Raw genomic sequence first — 20066 nt, 5'->3', positions numbered from 1 at the left:
AGAGCAGTACCGGCCACTGGCTGCTGAGTTCAGAGGGAATCGACAGGGTCAAGGCCATTGCCAGAAGCTGCCCTTTTCAACCCCATTCTGCTACTTTGATCTGTACCAATCTCAAACTCTAACAGCTAATATAGCAATAGGGGACATCAGGAGATCTTTCTGGAGGGTGCCAGGAAGGAATCTCTGTGATGTAATTATTCTGCTGAAGAAGACACTTCCAAATGAAAAGTGAATCAAGCAAACAGAAGAAGCTAACAATACAGCTGTCAAAATGACAAAAACAAACAAATCAAAACGAAACCCCCAAAGATCATTTCCACAAAGGGTATAAAAATCTGTGCTCATGAACTAGTAAAAAAAAAAACCTTTTAATTCTTTTAAACCAATGGGGAAAGCTTATTCAAATACAACCAACTGTTCTTATAAGTTAACATTTAGAGTCTGACAGGACAAGAACACACGCCGAGCAGCCTTCAAAACTGAAAGTGATTGGGTTACGTTAGGGATAACAGTGCCGCCCCCAGAGCGGCATAAGCGAATCTGAACTGGGCAAAAAAGCAATGGAATGAGTGGCCTGAATTTCTAAGCCAGCTTTTTTTTCTTTTCTTATATCATGTGCTGCTATCATTGTGGTATGTGAAATAGCAGCCAGAGGTCTTGTTTGTCCTTCTAAAATGCATGAGACAACCGCTACCACCGCAACAGAACCACCAGTGCAAATTACCCCTGGAGGTCCAAAACTGTGCTATTTGTTAGAGTTTGAAGAAATCAAACGTATTCAGATAGTGCACTTGTAGAATTGTAGGCAAGTGTCTGTCCTCGCGGACAGTCACAGTCAGGGGGTAGGGACCCTGCGTGCAGAGGCGGAGCTCTCCCTTCAGTCCAACACAAGACTCTGAGCTCATCAGCCTCCTGGGCTTCGAACATTAGGGATTTCTACCAATAATTACTCTAAAACACTGAAAATAATCTCAGGAGCTTCATTCTCAGAGGCCAGCAGATGCAACTGATTTATAGGTTCATTCCTTTCTGCCTTCTTCCAGTCATTTGTTCAAAGGCTCCTCGAGCTCACGTTTACAGACCTAGATAAGACATCATGTGCCTGAGGAATGTGCTAGCAAATGGGGGCACAGGCAAGACACAAATGACTCTGATTAAAAAGTGGACACTGCCAGGCCCTGAAAGGCAGAAACCGAAGGTCTTGAGAGCTGGGGTGTGAGTGGGGACACAGTGACCAGGTGTGTCAACTTCCCAAAAGTCATTTGGACAACGGCTAGAGGCTCCTGTTTCCTACTTTGTGTGTCAGTGTCACGCCTGGTTCTCACCGTAGCCGAGACCCTTAACCTTTTCCAGAACTCGACCCCAGGGCCTAGCACTTGCTCCAGAGGGACACTGTGCACAGAAAGTGAGTCCCTAGCATTGTTCTGTTGGCTCTTGTATTAATCAGCAAACTGTGAGCCATCCTAGCGTTTCTAGGCTTGCAGATGCACCAGAGAACCCATGAAGCCAGTGGGCTTTCTTACCCCATTCCGGAGCAGAGACCCCATTCTGTCTACATCACTTCTTTGTTCGCCCATCCACATGTTGTCATTTCTCTAAAATGCCCAGAAAAGGACAGAAATTGTGATCAATTTATCAGGAAAGTTCTTCCTAAGCGTTGGCTATGCCCAGGAACCCTACGCCGTGCGTGTAACACGCATGCACTAAGTGAAAAGGGGAAGCGCACGCATGTCACCAAGGCATCTAGGAAGTGCAGCCGGCCTGCACAGAAGAAACGTGGGTACGGTACCCGTGCAGTCAGTACTCTCCTCTCCATGAAGGAAGACAGGCAGCTCAGCTGCTGCCACCTCGACATCACACGTTAATATTATCAAAATTAAATACTGCCTTGACTAGGAAAGGATTAGCTCATGTTTTAAAATTTGTTTTTTCTTTTCTTTTTTTCTTGCTGTTAAACTGACCGTTTTAAGCGCATAGTTCCATGGCATTAAGTACATTCACAGTGTCGTGCAACCTTCCCCACCATCCATCTCCAGGACTTTTTCATCTTCCCAAACTGAAACTCTGTCCCCATTAGACATTAACCCCCAGTGCCCCAGCCCCAGGCAAGGACCACTCTGCTTTCTGTCTCTATGAATCTGACTCCTAGGTCCCTGTTATAAGTAGAATGATATGGTATTTGTCCTTTGGTGACTGGCTGATTTCACTTAGCATAATGTCTTCAAAGTTCATCCATGTTGTAACAGGTACTGGAATTTCCTTCCTTTTAAGTAAGGCTCAATACTATTCCACTGTGTGGATGGATCACATTTTGTTCATCCATTCTTCTCTCTATGGACATTTTGGTTGCGTCTACCTTTTGGACATTGTGAAAATGCTGCTAGGAACACTGGTGAACAGATATCTGTTCAAGAACCTGCTTTCAATTCTTTTGGGTGTATACCCAAGAATGGAATTGTTGGGTCATACGGTAATTGCATGTTTAATTTTTTGAGGAACCACCCTACTGTTTTCCACGGCAGCTGTACCATTTTACATTCCTACTAAGAGTGCATATGGTTTCCAGTTTCTCCACATCTCACCAACACTAGTTTTTTCTATTTTTTAAAAAATAATAGCCATCCTAATGGGTGTCAAGATTTTGTTTTTTGACGACATGAAACTAGAAAGCCATATTTGAGAGCTTTGCCTGTTCACATTTTCTAGAGCTCATCTTTGAAAGTGTTGCCTGATAGAGGGAAAGGTCATGGAATTGTTCCCACTTACTGCCACTCAAGGGTGGTTGGAGGCCTCCCACATCTTTCAAAGCTTTGTCACATGGAAATAAATGATCATTATGCAAAATTGCGAATAAGGGGTCCACCTTCATCTACTGGCCTCCTGAGTCAGCTGGCTTGGCAAATTCTTTTCACGTGCCACCCAGACATGGGCCTGTAGAAAAGTCTGGGTCCCCACAATTCTGCTCACTTCCTCTGCTCAAAAATGGCCAAACATGGTAGCATGCTGCAGGGGGTAAGGCCAGATAGAGCCTCTGCATTTAGCTTCAAATCCAAAGCTCCCAAAAGCAAAGCAAGAGTTGGAGTAATTTCTGATGAAGTAGGGCTATGCATCTTTCAGGCTTCCAAGGCCACATTTAGGCCAGGACTTTGTGATCATTTCCTGGACTGCCCACTTCCCCTTTTCCCGTACACCTAGCTCTCCATCACTGAGTCAAGTCTATGGGCCCTGTGCGAGTCCATGCTGCCCACTTTCTAATCTAACATGAAACTTGGTTCACATGGGGAGAAGGACCGAAGGATGGAAGAAATGGAGAAATGCTGCCCCTTTCTTCCACTGTCTTAGAAGCTGTTATTCCACTGGGAGTCAGGAGCCAGGGAAGGCTCAGCTCGGGGCACCGCATGGGCTCTCAGGACCACCACGCACGCACGTGGGCCTGGGGTGGAGGTGTGATCTCTTTGGACCTTTACGCTGCTTTTAGCTCTCAACAACCTCACTGCTTTTGTTGGGAGAAGCTAACACGATAAGCCCTCATCCAACAACAACAAAGCACAATCAGACAAAGCAGCGCTTGTCATTGTGGGCAAAATTCACGAGATCAAATCAAAACCTAAACTTTTTCAACTCCTTAGGAAGAAGCAGAAACTCTTTCTCTGGGGGTAGGGGTGGGGTGGGCTGCTTTCATCCACTGCCCCCTTCAAGCTCGCATACGCACACTGTTGCTTTGCCCAGCAGGCCCAGGTTGTGCGATTTGACAACCCCCAAGGGACGGAAGAGGCTGAAAGTACAAACGGGCTCAGGAGAGGTTTCCATAAATTTGTGCTATGGGGCCATGAATGGATTTGAGAGAGGGAAGCTGGGGAGGGTGCAGGAAGAAGGGGCAGGGATGCAGTGGAGCCCCCTTAGGACACATCCCTTGCTTGCCCGGAGGGTCGCATCTCTGACCTGCGTTGCTCCTCTGGCGCCATCCTGAACGCAGCGACAACGCTGGCTGTAGGTGTTAGGGTCACAGCCGAACGGTGCAAATCCACTGTGACCCTCCCTCTGCCCTAGACATTTTTTCTATTTTGCTAACTTTTCACTTGGGGTCACAACAGTAGCTGACCACTTCACTTTCAAACCTGTTTTATGTGTGGAAGTGGACGGCCTCTCCTTGACATGGTCTACATTTTGGGTTTGTAGATATTCATAAGCAGTTACAGTTTAAAGGAACATAACACAATGATTTATTTCTGTCTGAAAACTGAAGTCAGATTCCTTTCCTTGCTTTACAGTGACAAATATGCAGCTTGCTTCAATGAACTTAGTATAAAATAGTTTACACACTTCATTTTTAAAACGTCTCATTTTGGGCACCCCAACTTCAGCAAAGTTTAGTGTTCCTTTCAGGTATGTAAAGACAAAAGGAACAAACAAAAAACCAAACAAAAACTTCACAGGAGGTTTCTGAAAATGGCTGCCTTTCTAGCTTTCATGAGTCAATTGTCAAGCAATTAAAAATTAAGGCTGGTGATCGCCATTATGGAGGCATCTGAACTGGGGGGCTTTGTGCATCCCCATTAATTTTGTTGTTGACCTCACTAAGTGATGGATCATTACTCCAGGGGCAAAAAGTAACGCTGCCTCATTGCAACGCGACGTCTCACTTATTCTTCAGCTTCCGACACAGAAAAAGCTTGATGTTTAAAAAGTTAGCATTTGATAGGCAGCTCATTTAAAATTTCCACTTCTTGAAAAAGGGACATAGCTTTGAGGTGGAGGATCATTAATGGTACTTAGAAACCAAAAAAGAAACTGAAAAAAAAAAATCTGATTCTTGGTAACATTAGTACCAAGTTCTGAGCCTGCGTTTTGCCAAACAGACTTTCATTTCCTGGCAATTCAGAGTGGTTAAAACAAAACTTATTCAACACAGAGATGTCGGTCTCTAAATTATCAAAATGTATTATTACAGTAAGTCCCCTACATATGAATGAGTTCTGTTCTGAGAGCGCATTTGTAAGTCCAATTTGTTTGAGGTCCAACAAAGTTAGCCTAGGTACCCAACTAACACAATCGGCTATATATTACTGTATTGTAATAGGTTTATAGTATTTTTCAGACAAATAATACCTAAAAAAACTAACAAAGACAAAAAATAAAGAAAAAAAATTTTTAAATTCATTAATTTATTTATTTTTGGCTGCGTTGGGTCTTTGTTGCTGCAAGTGGGCTTTTTCTAGTTGTGGCGAGCGGGGGCTGCTCTTCGTTGAGATGCGCAGGCTTCTCATTGCAGTGGCTTTTCTTGTGCGGAGCACGGGCTCTAGGTGTGCAGGCTTCAGCAGTTGTGGCACGCGGGCTTAGTTGCTCCGTGGCATGTGGGATCTTCCCGGACCAGGGCTCGAACCCATGTCCCCTGCATCGGCAGGCGGATTCTTAACCACTGAACCACTGGGGACATCCCGGCAGGCAGATTCTTAACCACTGTGCCACCAGGCAAGTCCCAAGAAAACATTTTTAATCTTACAGTACAGTACCTTGAACAGTACTGTAGTACAGTACAACAGCTGGCATACAGGGGCACGTGCGCATCTTTGAAAGCTCACAACTTGGAGGTTCGTACGTAGGGGACTTATTGTAAACTTTGTCTAATTATATTTCCTCCCAAAGCAGCTAAAAAATGTTTCCCCAAACTAAATAGTTCTTTGCTGCCCAATTTAAAAAAAGAAAGGAAAAACTAAGCTTGTATGTACAATCGTGCTTAAATACAAAATAAAGATGCTTAGGGACTTCCTTGGTGGTCCAGTGGTTGAGAATCCATCTTGCAATGCAGGGGACACCGGTTCGATCCCTGGCCAGGGATCCCACGTGCCGCAGGGCAACTAAGCCCACGCGCCGCAACTACTGAGCCTGAGTGCTACAACTAGAGAAAAGCCCGCGTGCCGCAACTAAGACCCAACACAGCCAAAAATGAATAAATAAATAAATCTTAAAAATAATAATAATTTAAAAACAAAATAAAGATGCTTATTCAGGAAAATGTCCTCATGTCTGGTAGAGAAGACGTGCGTAAGGCGAGGCCCGAGCTCGGACACATGGGCTCTTTGAAATCTGACTTGCCTGCCCCGCTTCTTCCTTAGTGCAGCCCAGAGCTTCCCCCAGGGGCCTCTGCTCTTGCATTTCAGCAGTACTAACCTTTGAAATGAAATCTGTGATGCTTCTCACCAGAATTCGTAGAAGACAAAGGCAAAGAAACTTTCCTCATTACACGGGGAGCAGTGCCGCCCTGCCCTGCCTCTTAGCCTCAAAACAGCAGAAGAATTAAGGGAAGCTGGTGAAAGGACTTTCAAGTCCAAGGTCACAGGCCCTTCCTTGACAATGTGTGGTACATCTGATTCCACGGGGGTGTAGTATTCTGGCAAGATAGTGGTCACTTGCTTTTAAAGGGTCATGAACGATGCTGAGGCTAGGAGCAGACTCACACGCTGCCATTTCTCCTGACTCTCTTCCTCCAGTGGAAAATGGAGCCGGCGTAACTTTGACAAGTCGAGTCCAACCTCGGAAGTCCAAACCAAGTGACCACGCTGAACCAGTGCTCCTGGCGGCGTTGGCGCCGGGTGGCCGGCAAGGCTGGCCCTCACTTGCCCTCCATTCTTTCTCTCCGCCCATCAGCAGCAGTCCCTCTGGATCTAGAAACCCAGGCAGCCCTCGGCCTGCTGCAAGCGGCGGGGTTGGGGCCCAGCTGAATGCAGGCAGAATTTGTTACTGCCGTTTGTTACTCAGCACACACGCGGGGATGGTGCAGCCCCCCGCACGGCTCCCAGCACCTCTGCCGTCTGTGCTTGGAGGGAGGATGGCCAGCACTGTCCCCTCCCCACTGGCCAGGGTGCTCGGGAAGCTGCAGCCGGGCCCGGCTGCTCTGCTCCTTTTGGGGGTCACCAGTCTGTGTCTGCCACTTGGCCTCCCTGACACCCCACGGCTGGAGGGCACTCCCCCGCCCCTCCTCTGCAAGCCACCACCCAACTCTGGGAGCCGGAGAGGAGCCTGGCAGTCTAAACGCATTCCACTGGGTGCCGAGTTTCAAGAGCTTTCTCGAAACAGTAGAGCTAACATCGGTGGAGCATTACTGTGTGCCAGGCCCTGGGCCAGGCACTTTTACCTCATCTCGTTGAATCCTCTCAGCAGCCCCGTTTGATAGGTATACTAGTATCTCCATTTTGCAGATGGAGAGACTGAGGCACAGAGAAGAGGAAGGAGCGTGCCAAATGAAAAGGTGGCAGAGCCGGGATTTGGACCTCAGTGATCCAAGCCTCAAGCGCAGTCCCGGGGCCCGCATCCTGCCAGGAACCAAGGGCCAAGGCCCCGCTGTCCCTGGCTCTGTGCTGTCTCCCTCTAGGCCCTGGGTGCTGGGAGTGCTGTGCTTCAGAGGCTCAGTTCCCAGAGACAAGAGGCACCCACGGGTGAGGGTGACAAGAGGGCTTCCTCACGGTCCCACTTCAGACCGAGGCGCCCAGATCCCCCTCTGGCCCAGCTCTCCAGGAGGGTGGATGGCAAGTTCCCCCGATGAGCTCGCGCCTCCGCCATTGCTGGGTGCTCACTGCCGCCTAAGCACGGGAGACGGGCGGCTGGCATTAAAGGCGGAAAATGGGGCAGACGCAGGCGAGGGCTCGTCCAGCCTTCCCAGAGGCAGGCTCAGGTCCCCTACTCTCGCCCCTCTCAAAATCTCTCCGAACCATAGCATGCGCCTCTTTGGTCTATTTCTCTGCAGCTGCCCACCCCCGCTCGGCCTGCCTCAAGGATCAGATTTCAGGCTTTTTTGTTCTTATTCCAACTGGCCACCATCCTCGTTCCTCCTCCCCGCCATGCTACACTCCCAGCTCTGCAATCGCACGTGCACCCAGGGCGCTCTTGCTGCCTCTTGCTTCCCCGACTCTTCCAGAGCACAAGTCCCATCTCCTGGACAGAACTGTTTCTGTCTTCGAGTAAATGTCAGTTCCTCTGCCAGTGGCTGATAGTCAAATTGAAGTCCTAACCCTGATGTTCACAAAACCCTAAGGTATCCTCAATGGTTTTCAGCGAGAAGGGGCATTCAATTATGGCAACAAAATTCATTTTGCCTCACTTCGATTAAAAACAGAGAGAAGGGCTTCCCTGGTGGCGCAGTGGTTGAGAATCTGCCTGCCAGTGCAGGAGACACGGGTTCGAGCCCTAGGCTGGGAAGATCCCACATGCCGCGGAGCAACTAGGCCCGTGAGCCACAACTACTGAGCCTGCGCGTCTGGAGCCTGTGCTCCGCAACAAGAGAGGCCGCGACAGTGAGAGGCCCGCGCACCGCGATGAAGAGTGGCCCCCACTCGCCGCAACTGGAGAAAGCCCTCACAAGGAAACGAAGACCCAACACAGCCAAAAATAAATAAATAAATAAAAAACCAACAACAAAAAAAACAAAACAGAGAGAAGTCACCCAGCCTTGGGAGTAGGGTGGGGAATACAGTGAGGAGATTTAGGGGCCTTGAAAGTCAACACACCAGGGCTGGGTGTCACGACTCCATAGTCCCTTCCTTAATAATTCTAGGTCCACATCCCTTACCTGTAATTTCAAGGCCAAAAGCTCTGAAAGCCTATTTTATTTTTGTAAAGTTGGTGCCAAAATTTATTTGGGAACAAAACTTGATCTGGGCTTAGTTAAATATTATATTTCTCTGCAAAAATAATAAAATGCTGCCCCAGATTCCACCGGAGGGTCGTGTCATATTTGGTATATGCACCATATTACTTTTCTAAAGTCCCCAAAGTTCTGAATTTGGAAACGCGTCTGACCCCAGGGGTTCCAGATCCAAGTCCGGGAGCCCACGCCTGCCGTGCCTGGGCGCGGAGTGTGGGCCGGGCAGGGGTCTGAGCGGTATCGGTTCAGCATCTCCTGTCTTTCAAGGCCCTACGAGGTGGGGCCCATCCCTTTCCCCAGGTACAGCTGAGGCTCAGGGGGCTTAAGTGACACTGCTCCTGGCACATTGCCCACTTAGAGTTGCTGTCTGGACTTGAACCCCAGTCTGTCTGCCTCCAGGGCCCTTGCCATGCTGAACTGCTGCCCTGATGCCAGATGGCATTTACCTTTTACCTTCAGTGCAAGCAAGCGGGTCACTGAAATTGGATCGCTCACGTAACTGGTAAAGTGAAATCCCCCAAGCTGAGAAAAACTAGTCTGAAAATAAGAACGAGCTCCTCGCGACAGCTGGATTTGGCATTTCTGGTTTAACATGAATGCCCAGTCCTTCTGTGGTAACCACTACCATCCCCGGAGGTGCGACGAGCTAGTCAACGCCATCCAGGGGGTAACGAGTGTTTCCTGAGGCTCAGCTTGGCCATCAGTAAAACACGACAAGTTCTCCCTGCTGGGAGCAAGAAGCGTGTACTTGCCCACCACGGGGGCCTCAAACACTCGCCTCTCCCTTTCTTCCACCTTCTCCTGGACAAGTGACCGGAGCTGGGTTCTTAGGCCTTAAACTGAATGCGGAAAGGCCACGAGAAGGAACAGTGGAGCTGCTGATCTGCCCGTTTGGAGGCCTCGTCAGTGCATCTTGGCTAAAAGAACGCCGTGCACAGAGCAGGGTGCTGGGAAGCAGGGCGGAGCCAGCGCGAAAGCACAAAGGCGGCTCCTTCCCCTCGCCCAGCGGGCCTGCGGTGGTCTAGGCAGGGCAGGGCCTAGGACGAGAAGAGCCCACGAGGCTAGTGGGCCCCACCACTCCTGTCCATCTCACTGGCAGGCATGGGGTCTGGAGAGAGCACTGCTCATATTCTGCCCCGACACAGCCCCAGGTTTGAGAACCATCTTAGCCCCCAGGAAACAGATCTGGAGGCTCACGACTAGGAGTGAGAGCAAGCTTTCGTTGGCAGCTTTTGCGCCAGGCTCTGTTTGGAGAGCTTCAGATGCACTGAATCGACGCTTTTAATCCTCAGACAACCTCAAACAACCTACCATCACACCCACTTTGTAGAAGAGGCAACAGTTAGGAGGTCAAGGCAGGAACAAAGGGCTCTGGAGGCAGGGCCCCGTGCGTGGGGTTACAAGTGTGGGCTCTCTAGCCGGACTCCCTGCTCTGGCCCCGACTTGCTGTGTGACTGTGGGCAACCCTGGGGACTTCTCAGCTTTAAAGAGAATGATAACAGTCCCTACCCCTGAGGACTAAGACGAGAAAAGGCAGGTGAAGTACCAGGTAGCACGCCCAGCCCCTGGGCACTGGCCAGTGCTGGCTGGGAAGGTAGCTCTTGGCAGCAAGAGCATCCCATTGGGGAGCCCAGCCTCCTGCCTCTGTCGGCAGAGATCACCTGAGCCCCTCCTGGCCTGGGGAGCTCGGCTGCATGCGCTTTCTCCCGGACACTTTCTCCAGCCCCACCTAGCGCATCAGTCGGGTGTGATTTTCACGACCCTAATCATTAAGGATTCTCTCTGTGAGCCAGCTGGTCTGGCTCCGAGGCAACACAGTCAGGCTACACATGTTCCCCACTGAACACAAAAGAAACCAAAAAGGCTCACAATGTTAGATGGTGACACGGCTCCAGGCTGAGGATCTTGCCTGCTAGGATAAGGGCTCCGGTGCTGACGCTGGCGCTCCCCCAAGCCAGCTGCAGAAGTCCACGAAAACAGTTGGCAACAGGCCTATAACAAAATCAAACCAAAGTGCTCCTGAACTGTGGACAAGGGCTGGCCGCTCACCCTGGCCACCCCCACGGGTGCTCCCATTGAAGGACCAATCCCTGGCATGGAGCGCTCTGCTTGGTGATGCTTCATGAGATCTGGATGAAAAAGACACGGTCTCTCTCCTCTGGGGACTGCCACGGCCATGGTCATCCAGGGCCCTCAGCAAAGAGGTCAGCCCACACCAGGAGCTTCCCTTGGGCCACATTCCCAGCCAAGCACTTTACGGCCACCTACTCCTTGGCTTCTCTACAGAAGAAGGAGGCAGAGTGGGAGGCGGAAGTCCAGAGGACAGTTGGGGAAAAGCTTCCTGGGGGGCGGGGGGGATGGTGACTGAGCCTTAGGAGCTGTAAAAGTGGGACAGGAGAGCAAAGGTGGGCAGGGAAGGCCAGACACAGGCAACAGTGGGAGTCAAGGCCAAGAATGCAGAGTGGGCCGGGAGTTGCAAGCACTTTGGGGCCCGATGGACACTGAGTCTAAGGAGGTAGATGGAGCCAGCTTATGGGCCTCCAGAATCTTCCGAGCAAGTGTGAACATGATCAGGTCTGTGTTATAGCAAGGTAATTCTCAGAGAAACGGATGGTTTATTGGGGTGACCAGTTTAAGAGTCAACTGTACGAGTTCGGACGAAGAATCAAGAGGGCCTGAACTTGGGCAGGCCTGAGAGCAGTGGAAAAGGGGAAGCATGAAAGACGGTATTTGGGGCAGGGAGACATCTAACGTGGTTCCCAGGGATCCCTGCCTCCTAGTACCCTCCCCAGCCTGTGATCCCCTGCTGGTATTCACATCTTCATGCTCGCGTCTAATGAACAGAATACTGCACACGTGATGCAATGTCACTTCCCAGACTAGGTGATACAGACTGTGACTTCTGACTTGCTGGCACTCCCCCTGCCTCTCTTGCTGGCACATTCTCTTTTACTTGCTCTGATGAAGCTGGCCGTCATGTTGTGAGAGGCTCTATGAAGAGGTCCACGTGGCAAGGAACCAAGGGAGGCCTCTGGCCAACAGCTCACGAGGGACCGCGACCTCAGTCCAACAACCCGCAAGGAACTGCTTCCTGCCAACAACCACAGCAGTGAGTTTGGAAGCCAGTCCTTCCCAGCTGAGCCTTAAGATGACTGCAACCTTGTGAGAGACCTGGGGCCAGAAGGCCCTGCTAAGCTGTGCCAGGATTCCCAGCCCCCAGAAACTGTGAAGTTACATATGTGTCTTGTTTTAAGCAGTAGTTACGGGCTAATTTGTTACACGGCCACAGGTAACTAATACAGGCAGGGGTCAGAGCAAATGAAAAGTGGGAACTATGATAGACACCGCCCAGGGAGAAGTAGCTGAACTGAGTGATTGACAAGACTGTAGGAGATGAGAGAGACATCACGGGGATTTTGAGAAGAGCACCGGCTCTGGAGCAAGCCCGCCTGCCTTCAAGTTGCTGCTGGGCCTCTGGCTAACTGTGTGACTCTGGGCGAGTCATTGCAACACTCTGAGCCTCAGTTACTTCGTCTGTAAAATGGGGATGGTAAGAGTAACTACCTGACACGTCTCTGCCATTTTCATTTAGGACCTGCCTCAGCACCTGGTGCAGGGGTGAATGGCACGCTGCCGCTGCCCAGCAGACGTTTGCTGTGACGCTTCTAGAAGGCTCGGTGTGCAGCCTTACGCCAGCAGGGAGAACATTTAAATGCTTCAATGCAATTTCCTTGCATCCTATAAAGGCTTCGCTGGTCCTGGGTGAGGGAACGTGCCTCACGGCCCAGTTCCGTGTGATTCTGACTCGTCTGCCCTGGTTCCTTCCCATGGCGGCACCTTGTGGGTGCACTTTTCTCCCAGGGAAGCTAAGCGACCTGCACAGGAACTGAAAGCATAACCTTGACCTCATGAATACTGTGCTTCGACCGCGCAGAATAAGTTGGCTTCAACAGACTTTTCCAGAGTGAAGTCCACTCTCAAAGAGGACTACAGCCTGGATCTGCCTCCAAAGCCGGCTCTCGGTACCACGAAACATGGTTCTTATTTCCAAAACCAAGGGACGCAACCAGAGGTGAGATCGGCTTACCTGTCTGGGCAGAGAAGGCATGGAGTCCGAGGCCGCCGACCGCCGAGCACGCTGCGGCTGCTGCGTCACGTGCTGCAGAAGGAGCGAAGCCGCGTCCGGCTGCCGCTGCAGCTGCAAGCTGGCTGAGGCCGTGGGCGAGGCCGCGGCAGAAGAGGCCGGCGTCAGCGGCGGCTGCTGCAGGCAGTGGAGCAGGGCAGGCTGCCGAGACGCGGCAGGCACCGAGGGCATCTGCGGGGGGCCCGGCTCAGACACGAAATGTGACAAGGGCTTGGTGTGGCCGAAAGTAAAGGGCTCCGGGGCTCCCGGGCTGGGGCCGGCCAGCCCCTGCTGCATGATCAGGCTCAGGGTTCTGGGTGAGCTGGTGGCCAGGGGCTTGAGGATGGCACTGGCCGGCGGCGGCGGCGGCGGCAGCTGCAGCTGCGGCTGCTGCGGGCCGAGCGGACTGCTGGTGGGAGTGAGGCTCCGGATCAGGGGGCACTGCGGCAGGCCGGGGCTGGACAGCTTCTCTGGGTGGTAGGGAGTGGAGGGCCCCGGGTTGCTGGTGGGCAGAGTGGATAGCAGGTGCCCTTGAGGGTGTTTGATGGTGGAGGACACCAGGTTGGCAAGGATGGAGGGCTGCGGGCTGAACTGCGGCTGCTGCTGGAGCGCGGGGCTGGGGAGCTTCTCGGGGGCATAGGTCATGGCCGGCCCCAGGGCAGCGCCGCTGCTGGGCGCCACGCTGGACAATAAGGCATTGGGAGAGCCCTGCAGAGCACTCGCCGGCAGGCTGCTCGACGACATGCAGGACACCATGAGGCCCTGAGGGCTGAAGGGCTGCAGCGGCTGTGGTGAGGGCAGCGGGCGGTAAGGCGGGGAGAGGCCGGGAAGAGGCAGGCCAGACCAACTGGGAGCGGGGCCCGGCTGCTTCGTACTAGAGCCCTGCTTGCTGGCCGCCAGCGCCTTCAGCTGGTGGGCGTGATGCCACTGAGGCACCGGGAGCGGGGGCAAGGCAGCCGCAGGGAGTGGCGCCTGGACCTGGCTCTTGGCCTGTGCTGTTGAAGAACTGGGGGAGACCATCTGCTTACTGGTGGAGGGAATGACGTAGCTGATCCCCGCGGAGGAGGGCGGGATTTGAAGCGACACCCCAGGGACCTGGCTGCAGCTCGAAGCGAAGTCCTTGCTGGAACCAAGGCTCTCCAAGTGTGGCATCTGAACCGCAGGCTTGGGAGTCACGCCTACGGTGGCCGGGGGGTGATCTAAGACCAGCGGTTCTTCCGGCTTGCTCCCCAGGATTTTTTCAAGGTCGAGCTCACTCGGAGAAGGTTCTTGAATTTTTGTTAGCTCCTCCAGCAGATCTTGAAGTTCCTGGTCCACAGCAGGCACAGTGTTGGTCTTGTCATAGTAAGAAAGAGGGGGGCCTTTCAGTCCCATTTCCGCAGTTGGTGGCACCACAAACGGTGAGCCCATTACGCTGCCGTTCATGGGGTTATTTTCGAGTAGTAATGAATGGCCAGCTGCTCCCATAGCTGCAGAGCTAGGGTTCATGGGTAATGCAGGAACCTGCAGCTCTGCACAGGCTGTGCTGGGATGGGCGCCGGGGCCCATCGAAAGGGTGACATCTTCAAGGCATGGTCTCTTAATTTTATTAGGGTAACCTCCTTCGGCCATGCCTGAAAGCTGGAAAGTTTCTCCTTCCTGTCTCCTCTTAATGGTTCCCTGTGGCTGGAAGAGAAAAGAGGGGTGGGGAGGAAGGGCGGGAGGGAGGGAGGGGGAAGGGGGGAGACAGAGGAATGTTTATAAAGGCTTGGCACATTAAAGCTATTGAACAGGAAACTTGCAAGATAAAACAGATCTCTCAGTTTCAAGACTTAGAAAGAGTTGTCAAAACTATACAATACAGCCTATTTTTAGAACCATGAGGCTTGTTCTTTTGTTGCTGTGTTTCATTTAGACTGCCCTGTTACAGTTCAAATAAAGCATTATGCTGTCTCTACACCAAACACTACAGAAAGTCACGCGAAGGATATTCTCTGCCCACTTAAAGGAGCTTTCAGCGAAACTATGCAGAAGGCACGGAGTGCATTGGGCTGCGGGCAGACATTGGAGGGCAAAGGAGAATCGCTAAGAAACTTGCAATTCCCACCTGCCTACTGGTGACCTGATTTTTTAAAAGGAAAAGCGTGACGTAGACATTGAACTTTTAGGTTGCTTCCCTGTCTCGGTTAAATGCATCAGGCTCCGGTGAGAAAATGGGATAAAGCAGAGGCTTTGGAGGAGTGAAGTAGATCTGGCGTGTTCTTTTGGGCAGCTGTCTGAGAGACACCGTTTGGAGCGTAACACAACTGCGTAACAGTCACTATAGCATGGTTCCATTTATCTGTACACACACATGTGCACGCACATACATACACATTGCTATGAGTGCACAAAAACACCTTGGAAGAAAGTATATGCAACTCTTTGGAGTAGTCATCTTTTGGGGGTGACTGGAAACTCACTTTCTATTCTCTGTATTTTTCTATTGCTTGTTTTTAATGGAATGACTTACAATCCTGCACCAAAAAAGTATAAAGCTATCTAATTAAGAAATGCCTCCGTGCAGATGCATCCTCAGGTTGGGGAGATAGGAAACAACAGGAAAAGGCCCCGATCTGTGATCTGCACTTGGGGGAACTGCCCGCCATTTATAAAAGCCTAGCCTTTGGGAACAAATCAAAGAAGTTACTAATGCCGTATTTCCTACTCTTTCAAGGCTTCATACAGTCATCCGTGGCTGTCTTGTAAATGACCATGACCTGCAGTGAAGGGGAAGGGAGTGGAGTGGAGGATTATGTGTGGGAAGAGATGGGCCTGGAAATCACCTAAAGGCCAGCGCTCTACCAGATACATTTCCCCTGAAGCACTTTTGCACGAAGAAACCTCTTTCCAGCTTTGAAGTCTTACTGGGACATCCAGTGCTGATCCTCTGACGTCCCCTTACGTTTGGCTCACTGGAGGGTCAAGGCGTGCGTGAGGGCCACCTACTAGCACGACAGTGGCCATGACTCTTACAGCAGAGTGAACGTCAAAAGAGATCCCCCAGGGCTACACATCTGGAGCCTTGGCACCGATCAGATGCACTTAGAAACCCCCAGATTCCCAGGCTCTCCTACCACAGCTGAACTGCTTCAGTCTCCTCCGGGGCGGGGCCCAGGCACCCAAGGTTTGTTACAGCTCCCTGGCTGACTCTCAGTGGACTGCCAGGTTGAGAGCATGGGTGGAGGCAGGATGGCCTAGGGCCCTGGTCCCGAGGCAGACGCAACCACTACGTATTGGCCTCCACACAGAATCTCTTGAGTTCTGTCTCTTCATTTGTAAAATGAGTGTCATCTTAGTTCTCATCTCAGGATGCTGCTCGGGCTATTATGTGAGACGGGACAGATTCCATGGCACCTAGTGGACCCTCATTAACTAGTAGCTGGCATTACAGAGGGCAGATCTGGAAGTGCTCTGGGAGTCCAACCCTGCCCTTTAAAGACAGGGAGGGCCCCTGAGACCCTGGGATGGGCAAGGCTTGCCCCGAGCGGCTCAGCTAGAGGGCCCCAGGGCCCGGGCAGATACAGGGGCCTGCCACCGTCACTCAGCTGCTCCCCGACCCGCAGCCTCCATCCTCCCCCACCGATGGCTGGACACTGACCGCCCCATCCCCGCAGAAAGGGCTCCCCCTCTCTTAGCGAGGGGACTTGCCTACTTCTCTGCCTTTCCTTTTGAGATGTCCACCACCCGGACAAAGGCACTTTGAGGGGCAGGTCCGCCACCAGATTCATCTGAGGCCTGACTACCACGGGGCAGGCAGGAAGGGGTTGGGGGGTGAGGTAGAGTAGGCACAGAAGAGGCCTCTCCAGTCATCTGCTCCACTCTCGCACCCAGGAGTGCTCACTAGGTGTTTGGCCCACGGCAGGTGCTCAGTAAACAGAAGCTGAATGAATCCATGGACCAATGAACACAAATGACTCAGCGCCCAGCGAGCTCCGCCTCGTGTTTTCCTGGCCGTTCATTCAATCAATTATGGGCCACAGAGAAGTCACTGCATTTCAGGCTGAAATTTGGTCTCTTCTACATTTTCCCAAAGACTTAAAACAAATCCAATATATTGAAAACAGAAATGTCTAGAATGGATCAGTAAGGAACGACTCAGTGTGGGCTTTACATAGGATCCCCTGCCGGGAGTCCGAGCTGGCGATGGCCGTGCCCAATGCGCTGTTCGTGATGTCTTGGACTCAAGGTGAGTTTAATGCCAGTGAAGTCTGCATAGGACCAGGCGGGGGAAGGATGGGCTTGGGGGATGGGAGGGAAAGGAGGGAGGGCAGGAGCTGTGAGTTGGAACGGCCTGGCAGATACTAGGGCTTTCATTTAACTGTTGGTCTGCCATTATCCTGTTGGGACTAAGGTGGCAGGAAGTGGGGAAGGTGGGACATGACCACCAGATGCTGAAGTTAATACTGGGAACCACTGGCGAAGGAAAGGGGTCTCCAGCTCTCTGAACTGAGAGTGTGTGTGCCCCCAACTTTTCAGACCCTCAACCCCACAGCGGACCCCAGGATGCCCCTGCGAGGTGCTGGGGGCCGCCGTGCTGCTGGTGGATCCCATCTGCTGGAGCAGGTGCTACCCTTGCTGTGCCAAACCTGCAGCCGGACGCCGCTGGTGCTAGCTTCCCTGAACGCTTTGGGAGGCTCCCTAGTTGGCGGGCAGGCTGGCCTTGCTGTCCCTGGGGGTGCAATGGGGGGCGCTGGTTGACTCCGCAGTCTCAGCGGCGGGGCAGGCGGGAGCCTCTTCCCAGCTTTCCTTTCTCAGTGGACTAAACGAGACTCCACTTTGCTAGAGGCCGCAGCTCTGCATTTCAGATTTTACGGGGAGAGCTTTCAACAGATTGCCTAAAGCACCCTGGCCGGATGGCCAGATCCCCAGCCAAGCCTAAACAAGCCGAGGGAAGGCGGCTGTGTTGACATCTACTATGAGTTAATTTCACCCCTAGACCCAGGCTGCTGCCACCACCGAGGTCAGCCTGTCTGGGCTGTTGTGCTTGACTGAACCCCGTGGCCACCCTTCTAGATCAAGTGCAGCAGAGAGCTTGCTACCCCAGAATGACTTCCCCTCTCAGCGTCATGCTAGGGGTGGCAGGTCCCCACCAAACTTCCAGACCCTTCTAAACAGCTTTACCTATGTGCCGTTTTCCAGTCTCTGTGGACTCTGTACAGCAAGCTATGGGTCCCAGCTCCCAGCCAGCCCCTACTTCCTTCAGGCCTTGTACTACACGTGACCCTGCCCACTCACTGGGAGAACTTTTTTTTTTTTTTTTTTTTTTTTACCATAAGTGAATCAGTAGCCGCTAGCAGGATTGCTAGACAACACATCTCAACCTTCACTTTTTACAGAAAACAGAATGGGTGGTGATTTGCTTGTGGTCCCACGGCTAGTTAGGGGCCAACACCAACACTAGACCCCAGGAGGCCCAGCCCTCACAGGTCCGGGCAGTGGTAGGGCGGGGAGGGGGAATGAGGGACAGTGTCCTGGCGTCTTTTAGAAAGGAATGACTTTATCTCCATCCACCAGTGCCGGCGGAGTCCCATTTCATAATCGGGCAGACAAAGCCACCAATGTGATCCCCACGACCTTATAAACATTCATTAAAATGCATTTCAAAGCATGTGATGCCTTCCCCACCCCCTAAATAATGAGAAAACAAAGGCAACCCTTCTGATAGAGGCCAAGTTCAGCTCTGAAGTCAACATTATTTCTGGTTCTGTCTGAACAATGACATATGGCAATTCTTCCCTTTCTACATTTTTTTAGTCCAGAATGGCAAAAAGGGCAAAGATTTCTTGGGAAAGGGTCTAGATTATAAGAGTACAGTCCAGGCTCAGAAAATGGGCATAAGGAGAAGAATATATATATATATATCTTTCCAAAGAAGTCTGGCAGGTTGCTATAAACACTTGATTTTGAACACTCTAGCTGGAGGTTTAACACAGACATCTACAAAAGGCCAGCAAAAATATGCACAGTCCCTCCTGGGTAAGAATGCAGGAAGCCGAAGGTGTCCAGGAGAGATTGGCTCAGGCAGCCTCGTTTTTCCCTCCAGAGAGCCCCGGGCAAGATCGTCAAAAAGCTGGAAATCGCCTGTGGCGTATTTAGTCTCCCCTTCCTCTCTCATTAGCGCCTCCCGCGGGGCAGCCCCGGCCAATCTGCTTCTGCTTCTCTCAGCCTCTCTCACGCGAGTCCACGCGTGCTCCATCAACACCTTTCCTCAGTACTGTTACATATGCTCCCTGGGAGTTCCCAAGAACCTCACGCTGGCCAACTAGCTTGGATTTCAAGCCCTCTGAGACAGAAGTGTTCCCCAGTAGACTTGCTCGGAAGAAAGGGGAATAGCTAGGACACGATGCAGCAGGACTGGGTTTGCAGGAAGAGAGACAAGGAGGGAAGGAGGGAGAGAGAGGGAACCTGCCTGCGTTTAGACATGGGATCAGATGAGCACCCATAGCTGCCTGTACTTGAGCTGATGTATCATTTGCATGGTTGTTTTGCAGAACGGTGTCCCTGCAAACTGATCTTTCTGTAGAACAAACAGGACCTTCAGCATTTCCAGAATTGCAAGACCTGAGGCGCTGGAGAATCCCAGGGTGGATGGGAACTGCAGGGAATCCTGACTGGCTTCAAGAGGAGTCGGTTTGTCTCAGGAATGAATCTCTGCTAACAGGTGGTCTGGAGCAAGAATCTCAGCCTAGAAAGAGGGGCTGTATTGGCGCCCCGGGCTTGCCCCGGAGTGACAGAGACTGCACGCTCTGCAGGCAGAGGCGGGCTGGGGTGGAGGGAGGAGCATTGGAGTAGGCAGCAGAAGACCTGATGGAAGTCCTAGCTCCTCCATTTGCTGTGTGACTGTGGGCAAGTCACTCCCCCTCTCTGAGCCTCAATGTTTCTTCTGTAGAATGAGTCCTCGGCCTGCCCTGGGTGCCTCACAGCACCTTTGAGGAGTGCACATCAGAAGCAGTCACTGTCACTGATGTCACCCTCCAGGCCCTGGGTCCCCAGGCTGCCCCAGTGCCCTCCAGTGTGGGCCTCGGCTTGCTCTCTGGCAACTAAGGACACATGCTCTAGAACAGGGACATGGGGTGGGAGTGGAGGGAGACGAGCAGCCTGGCACCGATGGCACCGACCTGCTGCTCGCCATCGCCCACCACTCGGGGCTCCACCGCGCCGTCTGCACCCTCAGGCTTCCCAACATGAGGGTGTGGCTTCAACAAGCTTCAACCACAGCGGCCCCAACAAATGCAGAAATGAGCAGACCTGGGGGGTTTTGAGAACCGTGCTCCCCCTTTC

General features: G+C 52.1%; 1 protein-coding gene across 2 annotated transcripts in view; it reads right to left on the bottom strand.

Moving 5' to 3' along the window:
- The window catches only part of MAMLD1 (mastermind like domain containing 1), a 53651-nt gene that overhangs the window by 20107 nt on the left and 13478 nt on the right, over nucleotides 1-20066 (bottom strand). The window contains exons 2-3 of one of the 2 annotated variants that reach the window (XM_061178058.1): nucleotides 12729-14429; nucleotides 10511-10633 (exon numbers count right to left, since the gene is read on the bottom strand). In XM_061178058.1, the coding sequence (XP_061034041.1) occupies nucleotides 10511-10633; nucleotides 12729-14429 (1824 nt within the window). The remainder of the gene's footprint in view (nucleotides 1-10510; nucleotides 10634-12728; nucleotides 14430-20066) is intronic. The other variant, XM_061178059.1, reaches the window with a different exon arrangement.

This window comes from Eubalaena glacialis, chromosome X (genome assembly GCF_028564815.1).
Source record: "Eubalaena glacialis isolate mEubGla1 chromosome X, mEubGla1.1.hap2.+ XY, whole genome shotgun sequence".
Taxonomy (NCBI): domain Eukaryota; kingdom Metazoa; phylum Chordata; class Mammalia; order Artiodactyla; family Balaenidae; genus Eubalaena; species Eubalaena glacialis.
Note: the sequence above shows the minus strand (reverse complement) of the source record. Positions and strands in the feature narration are given on the sequence as shown.